General features: G+C 39.5%; 2 protein-coding genes across 2 annotated transcripts; both read left to right on the top strand.

The window, feature by feature from the left end:
- The first annotated feature begins 1,530 nt into the window (after nt 1-1,530).
- On the top strand, nt 1,531-4,491 carry cenph (centromere protein H). The gene is made up of 10 exons (XM_055049184.1): nt 1,531-1,978; nt 2,753-2,887; nt 2,966-3,021; nt 3,104-3,149; nt 3,234-3,302; nt 3,381-3,437; nt 3,533-3,596; nt 3,684-3,735; nt 4,029-4,189; nt 4,329-4,491. Exons 2-10 carry the CDS (start codon nt 2,787-2,789, stop codon nt 4,419-4,421), a joined length of 699 nt encoding a protein of 232 aa, XP_054905159.1. The 5' UTR covers nt 1,531-1,978; nt 2,753-2,786; the 3' UTR covers nt 4,422-4,491.
- A 75-nt stretch (nt 4,492-4,566) lies between these two features.
- On the top strand, nt 4,567-8,285 carry dimt1l (DIM1 dimethyladenosine transferase 1-like (S. cerevisiae)). Its single transcript, XM_055049183.1, has 12 exons — nt 4,567-4,761; nt 5,428-5,501; nt 6,103-6,189; nt 6,754-6,815; nt 6,921-7,014; nt 7,094-7,143; nt 7,222-7,345; nt 7,432-7,524; nt 7,608-7,672; nt 7,754-7,817; nt 7,896-8,002; nt 8,093-8,285. The coding sequence occupies exons 1-12, from the start codon at nt 4,704-4,706 to the stop codon at nt 8,133-8,135; spliced, it is 921 nt and encodes a 306-aa protein (XP_054905158.1). The 5' UTR covers nt 4,567-4,703; the 3' UTR covers nt 8,136-8,285.
- Nucleotides 8,286-9,107: the final 822 nt, after the last annotated feature.

The following is a 9,107-nucleotide window of genomic DNA, read 5'->3' as shown; positions in this document are numbered from 1 at the left end:
ACGCGTTGACGTGCTGTATTGGATTTGCAGATCATATTCCCCAACTGGGGTCGGAACAACACTGAGTCATAAAACATTAAGTGAGAGTTCTTCAGTTACTCTCCAAAGAAATAAAATAAAATAAAAAAAATAATTAATGATAATTTATATTAATAACACTGTTGTTTATTATTTGTTAAGGTTTTTGTCTTTCTGCATTCTTATTAACAAGAATTTAATCTTAGCTAGTAAAATATGCAGTCAGTTCAGCTTTTATTGAAAAGGCTGAAGAGTTTTCCATCAAGTTTTGTGTTGAGTCACTGACCTGCAGCATTCACTGCCCCTGTATCAGCATCTATTTTTAACATCTGAGGAAGCATCTGTAACAATAAATAAAGTGGCAACACCAACAGACAGTTTTTCTCTGAAACCCTAAGCAGAGACGAGAGAGACCTTTATATGTCAAACCATTTAAACCATGCAGAGGCCCTGTACATTTGTTTCATTTTTGACACCCAAGAGTTCAATCTGTAGTCATTCTTTTGCTAAGCATTAAAAAAAGTGATGAAGTTGCAAGTTTTTGTCACATTTCAAAGACATTGTTACACAATGTAAAATAAGTGGATGGATATTTTATGTATCCATCCACTTTCTTACACCTTTATCCTGTTAGGGTTGGCAGGGGTACTGGTGTCTATCTCCAGTTGTCAAAGGGCAAGAGGCGGGGTCACCCTGGACAGGTCGCTAGTCCATTGCAGGGCAACACAGAGACAGACAGGACAGAACCCGCGCATATGCAGGGAGAACATGGATATCAACTCCATGTAGAAAGACCCCAGGCCAGGAAGTGAACCCACGATCTTCTTGCTGCAAGGCAACAGTGCTACCAACTGGTGCAGCTATTTTATGTACCGGTAATCATGTTACCGGTACATATTTTAAAAATGTTTCTATGTCAGAAAGATAGAAACGTTAACCCTAGATTGGAGTTAATTTTACAACATGTGTTCTTATCTCTCCAGTCTATAATTCTGACATTGTTTTATCTTTTGTTTAATTCTATTCTTCAGTTTTTACATTTTTGTCATGTTCCAGTTTCAAACCTTTATGTATTTTAGTGATGTTTTCTGTGATAGACTAATACAAAGAGATATATTATTGTGAAGTGGAGGGACAAACGATCCTCCATTTTAATTTTTTTTAATCTAAACAGTGTGGTCTACATTTAAAGGCTTTCTTTTTCTTTCTTTCGATCTTTCTATTGCACTACATGCTGGGGTTGGTGCTGGAGTGTGTGGCGAGTGAACTGAGAGATAAAACTGCTTTTTATCTGTCAGGGCATTTTCTTTCTCTTATTTATGTTCCTGTTAATGTTTAAATTTTAGAGATTGGTATTTTTTTGGGTTATTATATGGATTATACCAGCTTAGGTGTTGTGAAGTGTTTTGAGTGTGGAGATGAGGAAATCGGTATTCTGTCCTAGATAGCCTGCAGAGGGCGCTCTAGGATTTGCTTGAGACTTATCAGAAACAAAACAACACTCACTTCCTGGCGGGATTCAAACAGCAAGCTACTTTAAATGACCACGGGAATTTTAAGATTAAGTAACAAATACGAGAAAGGAGACCTCAGATTTTTATTTATTTATTGCTAATAAAACAAATTATGCTATGATCACAGACACCGAATGAAAACTCGGGGCAGAAATTGTTTGAGGATATAGTTAAAGTGTTGGATTGCTCAAAAGTCCGACGGACCTTGAAGGAGACATCATGCAAACAGAATCCGCGGCGCATTAACTGCGACAAGAGCTGTGTTAGTAGCCTAGATAAACTTTTCACAGCTAGCTCACTTAAAGCGTTTTTTAATAGTATGTAATTAAATTCTTGAAATAACTTCAGTAAAACGTTATTAATTCCTAAGTTGTAATATAATAGCTTGGCATATTGTGAAGCCGAAGTGAGATTTGCTGTCAACTCGGGATACTTGTAAAGTTAAGGTGAGACATTCAAGCTAAAATAACAATAGTTAATCGCAGTAATGATGGTGTCGTCACAAACATTTCATTATGTATAGTCTGTTTTATTTAAAGGATAGTAGTAACGTACGTACTTTTAACCAGTGGTTAATTCTGTGTGAAATAGATTTTGTACACAAGCTTTCTGTACGCTGTAAAACATTTAGTGTGAACAGGACAATTGTACAAATAATTGTATTAGTTTTTTTTGTTGTTGAAAATAAACAGGACATTATCTTCAAGCTTTGCAAACTCAATTGCATTAAAAATAGACCTTAATTCACACTAGAATCATGTCAATGTGACGGAGTTCAGATGCAACACGATATAAAACCATGCCGCTAAGCATCCTGGTAAATCCTTCCCACTCCTTTTCTTGTTCTTTCCATTTTCTTAAGTGCCCTAAAAACTCTGGTTTGTTCAACTCTTGGAGGTTTGACCCAATTCATAAAAAAATAACACAACTCACTCTTACAAGTTTGTCTTTCTCAAACTCACACCTTTTGGTTCAATATCTAAAACTCCCTACATTTATGTGACTTAAAGAGTGGAAGACAGTAAACACAACTAAATGCAGCTCAAACGTTTTACAGTGTACAGACTGAGTTGGTTTGGTTGAGGTTTGTGTCTGGAAAACGTTTTCTGCATCATTACTAAAAATTACAACCACCCGGTTTATTGTTTACTAGCAGGTTCTACTAGAAATGTATTTAAAATCTATTTGCTGATTTAATTTAGATTGTTTTTTTTAATCAGTCTTTGCGGTTGCTGCTGGTTTGACATCCTGCACATGGACAACAGCGGCTCAGATGAGACGACGGGGCAGAATGAGGGTCCAGCTGCTGAGGATTACCCAGCACAGGAAGACACCTCACCAGCAGACATGCTGAGGTTCATGTCCTCTTCTTACCTAATATCTCGAAATTTTTACTCGATTCCAACCTTGCTGATCTTTTCTAATAATTTCAGAATCAAGCAGCAGATGGCGAACCAGTGCTTTGAGATGACTGTGCAGCTCAACGCAGGTATACGACGCATCTTTCTGCGTTATTGAATTGCTTATGTTATCAAGTTCACTGAGAGCTGATTTGAAACTTACCATTGTAGGAAAAAATAAGCGGCCCTGCAGCACATCTCAGGCAGAAAGAGAGCTGTGAGTATTTAAACAAAGCCTCTTTCATTTGGATCTAGAAGTCAAATCAGATTAGGAGGAAACTGAAAATCGCCAACATTTCAGGCCGGACTGCGTCTCGGAGCTTGAACACGTGAAGACGGTCCATTTCAACAGCACCCTGGCTCTGCACAGGTGAGGCTAATCTACCAGCGTTCAGCTTTAAATTGTAGCAAACCTCTGAAGATGATTTGTTTTCATTTTGTTCCTCAGAATACAAATGTGGAACGCTATAGGAGAAAAAATGAAGCAGACGGATCCAGATGCAACGTAAGTACCTTCATAACTTGATGAAATCGCTACTGTTTTGGTCTCCCCCCCCCCCCCAGATGTTTTTGTTTGTTACAAACATCTGCGTTTCTTAGAGACCTGAAGGCTGTGAGTGCTCGCTGCATGGCTCTGTGTTCGCAGATAAAACAGCTCCAGATAGTAAGTTCTGGCTTTCTTAGCAGTTTGATGGCAAAGACTTCCTGAAAAAATGGATTTCATATCTCAGTTTTTCATGCTTTTCAATAGGAGACCAGAAATCTGCAAGATGAAATTACAGAAATGCAGAAGGAGAGACTGGGTATGTTGTGGCATTCATCCATGAATTAATTAATTATTTATTAATTTGTTTATTCAATCATCTGTTTATTCTTATGTTTGTCTATCTGGTCATCTGTCTTTACAAATTGTGATTTTTCACAGGTTCAGTTATTTGCAGAGGTTCATTTTAAGTTTTGCATCATTACCAATGACTTAAAATTTTTGCATAAAGTTTAGAGATTTGAGTTTTAGAAAAGAAAATTGTCAGGAGTTCTCTGGCAGGTTTTACTTGTGTTGCTGACAGGTTACTTCAAATTACGTGTGTGTGTCTAGAGATTAAACGACTCACACATGAAAAAATGAAAGAGACGCAGGAGTTACTGTCCAACAAAGAGCATCCAGACTCAGAAAAGTACAAAGCGGTGCTGGAGAAAGGCCAAGAAAACTTGGAGATTTATAAGAAGATGACCATAATGGCACAGAATGTCCTCAGGGTAAGTTACACACACACACACACACACACACACACACACACACACACACACACACACACACACACACACACACACACACGAAATCGCTTATTAGTAACATCAACATCTAGTTTATGAATCTGTTTCTTTCTCTCCTCAGGGCATCCTGTTGGCGTGTAAAGTTAACTGGCTGGAAGAGCCAAACCTTCGTGAAATTGTAATGACGTTGGAGGACTTTCCTATCTCTGACTAGAAAAATCATTAATTTATCTCAGTTACATGTTTTTTGTTTTGCATTCTTTAATAAAAAAGTCTCAAACCCCGTTTGGTTTCCCTGTTTTTTAAACAGTGTACTCTCGCTCCCACTAGAGGGCAGCAAGGAGATCCCGGACTTTTTGCTATTCCGTCATTGAAGAAGAAGAAAGGAAGACACGTGTGGCCTGAGTGATGTTTAACTCACTCAATATTTAGAAATAATTATAAAAAACACACATGAAACATTTGTGAAGTTCTTTGAACAGAATTAAAGAAGAAAATGCCAAAGGTAAAAGCGGAGAAGAAGAGCAGGCAGCACCAGGATGTTAAAAGCCAAGGTAGGTTTGAGCGAGCAGTAGCTTGTTAGCTTTTGCATGTTAGCAAACATCGGTCTGTCAGCTGTTGCGGCAGCAGGGAGGTTATTGTCAGTGCGGACAGATTTGTGTCAATTTATTGACGGACGCCAAAACATGGCCTGTTGTTTTCTCTCTAGAACTCTAATTGGGATATTTACATGATCGTAATGAAAGCCCCAACGAACTGAGATGTTAATGTTTGTAGGGAGCAGAGTTCTTCGTTTAGTCATGTTGTGAGGACTCTCAGTCACATCTAATCGCGGAGCTGAAGTTTATTGTCGTTTGACAGTTTTAAAGCTCGGATTTCTCGATATCTGAGGTCCTGAAGTTAAATGGCTCGAACCAGAAACACATGGATGTTTGAGCACCTTTTATTTTGTTCTACATTCTCTTAAGTGTGTCCATCTATTAAACTTCCTTTAATCTGTCCACTTGTACATACTGTATGTGTAATAGTCTTTCTGTCCATCTATCAATCCCTCTATTTACTGAGAGGGCGGTTTGTCCTTCCCTTCATCCATCTGTCAGTCACCTTAAAACTGACTGGGACCTCTGTAAATTTGAGTCAGTAACAGTGTAAACATCCTGGTGTGACAGTTGAGTCCTGAACGAGCCCACATTGAAATAAATATTTGGTGTCTGTTGCAGGGATCATGTTCAACACTGGCGTTGGTCAGCACATCTTGAAGAATCCGTTGATCGTCAATGGGATAATTGAGAAGGTATGAGTGTCACAGCAGCCTGGTGGAAGGAAACCACACGCTTCGACTGCGGGGTGTTTTAGCTGCTGAGCAAAATGAATTGAAGCCACAAGTCTGTCTCAATCTGAACATTGAAGGCAGGACTTGGGCTGACACAACGAATCGGCTGCTAGTGTCTGACTTGGGCTATAAAGAATTAGAACTGGACGATTGTTCAGTCGTCCAAAGTTTTATGTTTAGATGAAAATAAAGGTTTCCGTCTGGAGGAAGAGTTGAAAGGGACATAATGTTGGTTGAAATCCATTGTGATGTTTCCGTGGTTCTGGGTGCCATGTCATCTGGTGTTCGTCCACTGTGTTTGCTAAAGTCCACAGTCAATGTAACCATTTTCCAGGAAACTTTTGATCATTTTCACAATACTTGAATTATTTTTTTAGACATACATGCCTGTACGTTATTCAACCATGAGATTATTCTGATTTTGACAGCAACTAAAATTAGTAGCACTGTGTCCCTATCCCTATGTTTGAACCTAGAGCAAATGGATCTAACCAACTGTCTTCATAAACATGCTTCTTTTGTAGTTAATTGGAGGTGATTTATAACACAGCTTATTTTTCAGGCTGCTCTCAGGCCAACAGATGTGGTTCTGGAGGTTGGACCCGGTACGGGTAACATGACGGTGAAACTGCTGGAAAAAGCAAAGAAGGTGAGCATCTGGAGAGTTTTTTCCCACCCTGTTCAGAGGACGAATGTGTAAAATGAATCATATATCAAATACAGCAGTGCACGTTTATGTGCCGTATATGCGATTAAAAGTATGTTTTTTTTTTAGTTCTGTAAAGCTTTTGCTGTCAATACCGATTCCAGACTGTCAGTATATTCATCTTTAAAACCTGTATATAACCTCGGCATGAATCCAGCTGTTCTGTGAAGGCCTCTGAGGTGCGTTGGAGAGCATTAGTGAACAAACTAAGACAGCAGACGGGTCAGGTAGAAAGTCATGGAGAAGTTTAAAGAAGTTAGTTCAGAAAACATCTCGCATAATACTTTCCAGTTCATCATCCAATGTATTTCAAAACTGCAAAGATGCTCACCCACTACACAACATTTTTAAGCCTTTAAGGAGAGCTGAGGTGTGAAACTGTCAATAGTGGAACTATTAGCTATGCGCTCAACGAATTTGACCGACATGCAAAAGGTTTTATGTTGCGATTCTGTGTTAATGACATCATGCCCATAAAATTCCTACTCTGATTTTCTCCTTGTGCAGGTGGTGGCCTGTGAGTTGGACTGCAGACTAGTGGCTGAACTCCAGAAAAGAGTGCAATGCACGTGAGTGAGGACAGCAGTCTGTGCTGAAGTCTACTCTCGGTAGAGTAGAAATTGTCAGATTCATGACCATTATGAGACAAAGAGAAGCTTTGTTTCTTTCGACAGGCCTTTGCAGAACAAACTTCAGATATTAGTCGGTGACGTCTTAAAAACAGATCTCCCTTTCTTCGATGTGTGTGTCGCTAACTTGCCTTATCAGGTAAACACTTTATTTCCTGCTTATGATCCAGATCTTCTTATTCTTATCTCAGTGTAACTTTTGTTACTCGCTTGTGCAGATTTCTTCACCGTTCGTCTTCAAGATGCTGCTTCACCGACCGTTCTTCAGGTGACTGGAAGCTCGCTGAGATGCAGCTGCCTTCTCCACGCCGAGTGTTAAGGTTCCTCTTTGTGTTGTTCTGTGCAGATGTGCTGTTCTAATGTTCCAGAGAGAGTTTGCGATGCGACTGGTTGCCCAACCTGGAGACAAGCTGTACTGCAGGCTGTCCATCAACACACAGCTGCTGGCGCGTGTGGATCACCTCATGAAGGTCAGCTAGGAAACTCTTCAATCAACAGCAACGCTTTTCAATTATTCAATGTATGCAGTGTTGGAAGAATCTGTCGATCCTCCCAGGTGGGGAAAAATAACTTCCGTCCTCCGCCGAAAGTTGAGTCGAGTGTTGTCAGGATTGAGCCGAAAAATCCTCCTCCTCCTGTTAATTTCCAGGTGAGCTCCTACTGCCTCTGGTTGGTTCTTAAGAAAACAAAACACTGGGTCATAGATGCAACCATTTCTTCTGAATGTAACAGGAGTGGGACGGTCTGGTGAGAATCGCCTTCGTGAGGAAGAACAAAACCCTCAGTGCAGCTTTTAAGTGAGTGACAACCTGCTTTAAGAAGAAAACTTGAGCTGGTCGGCCGAAGCGAAGGACCTAACAGGTGTTTTCATTCACCAGGTCCACCGCAGTGGAACAGCTGCTAGAGAAGAACTACAGAATCCACTGCTCATTACACAACATGGTGAGTAATAAAAACGAGTGAAGATGATCCGGTTTCATTTGTTCACCCGGTTCAGAACTCTTTCCTCCATCTTAACAGGAAGTCCCAGCTGACTTCAGCATCAGCAAGAAGATCGAGGGGATTCTGCAGGAGGCGGAGTTCAACGAGAAGAGGGCCAGGTCCATGGATATCGATGACTTCATGGTGTAAGCTGCATGATCCAAATCTGCACTGGATTTTCCTTTTAGGTCCATGATCCAAGATTCCCCTTTAAATTCTGTTGTTTTTATCCTCAGGCTGCTGCACGCGTTCAACTCTGCAGGAATCCACTTTTCTTGAAGAGTTGAGACAGAACTATGAATGGAGATGGAAATAGTCTGACTGATCCAACCTCTTGGCAGACGAGTAATGAATTGTGAATGTTTAGATAAAAACATCATATAGTCAAACAGCTCATATTGAGCACCATTAAAATCATGTATAAGGATATATAGGTTTCTTTTTGTCAGATGGATGTTATTTGGAAGGAAGTGTGCAAGTGTGTTTGGCTGATTGCAGTTTGTAGAGGGTTATGGAAACCACAAGCGTCATTTTCCACAGTGTGAAGTTTTTCAAATAAAATCTGCACCCATCATCTTTTTAAACAAACTAGGGATTTTTTTAATGCTCCCAGAAAATATTATGCAAGGAGTTATATTATTTTAAAGAAGACAAAGATCAAACACACACTGTCTGAAGTTTGATTTGCTCATTGGTGTTGATTATCAAGATATAGAAAAGTGAAAGTACAATATAGAAAATAATTTTTTTTATGTTAAGATACTAAAATTAGAATTGAGGATTGAAATTGTTTTATCCCATTAATCATCCAGTCATTCAAAAACACTTTTGTAGACACATTTCTGGAGATTTGAAGTAGATTTTGTGACCATTTTAAAGTATAAATAAAAATTCAAATGTGAGTTTGCAGTAGATATTTCTACAGGGCAGGTTTTTAAAGGTTTCAGAATACAGCTACTTTCACCCAGTCAAACCTACACACATCCACATGCGGATTGGTAAACAACTCTTGGGTTACAAGTGCCTTGCTTAGGGGCACCGTTGAAGGTGGAAGTCTAATCAACCCTAGAACCTTGAAATTGAAAGATCTCAGACTGAGCCACATTCACTCCTAGTAAATAGTTGCCTAAAGTAGAAAACATACAGATGGTATTCCCAAATATTTGGCAGCGAATACTTCAAATGGACAGTAGGGGGCGAGAGAGTCAAGATTAGAGTGCCGAGTTTGTTCCATTTCCGAATAAAAGTCAT

This window comes from Poeciliopsis prolifica, unplaced genomic scaffold, assembly GCF_027474105.1.
Source record: "Poeciliopsis prolifica strain line A6 unplaced genomic scaffold, Auburn_PproV2 SCAFFOLD028, whole genome shotgun sequence".
Taxonomy (NCBI): Eukaryota; Metazoa; Chordata; class Actinopteri; order Cyprinodontiformes; family Poeciliidae; genus Poeciliopsis; species Poeciliopsis prolifica.
Note: the sequence above shows the minus strand (reverse complement) of the source record. Positions and strands in the feature narration are given on the sequence as shown.

Bases quoted from the DNA above. Each gene is read 5' to 3' on its own strand.
- dimt1l (XM_055049183.1), top strand. From the start codon at position 4,704: ATGCCAAAGGTAAAAGCGGAGAAGAAGAGCAGGCAGCACCAGGATGTT. The intron at 7,144-7,221 runs GTGACTGGAAGC...TGTTCTGTGCAG, and splicing joins CTTCACCGACCGTTCTTCAG to ATGTGCTGTTCTAATGTTCC. The intron at 7,525-7,607 runs GTGAGCTCCTAC...TGAATGTAACAG, and splicing joins CTCCTCCTGTTAATTTCCAG to GAGTGGGACGGTCTGGTGAG.
- cenph (XM_055049184.1), top strand. From the start codon at position 2,787: ATGGACAACAGCGGCTCAGATGAGACGACGGGGCAGAATGAGGGTCCA. The intron at 3,150-3,233 runs GTGAGTATTTAA...CCAACATTTCAG, and splicing joins TCTCAGGCAGAAAGAGAGCT to GCCGGACTGCGTCTCGGAGC. The intron at 3,303-3,380 runs GTGAGGCTAATC...TTTGTTCCTCAG, and splicing joins AGCACCCTGGCTCTGCACAG to AATACAAATGTGGAACGCTA.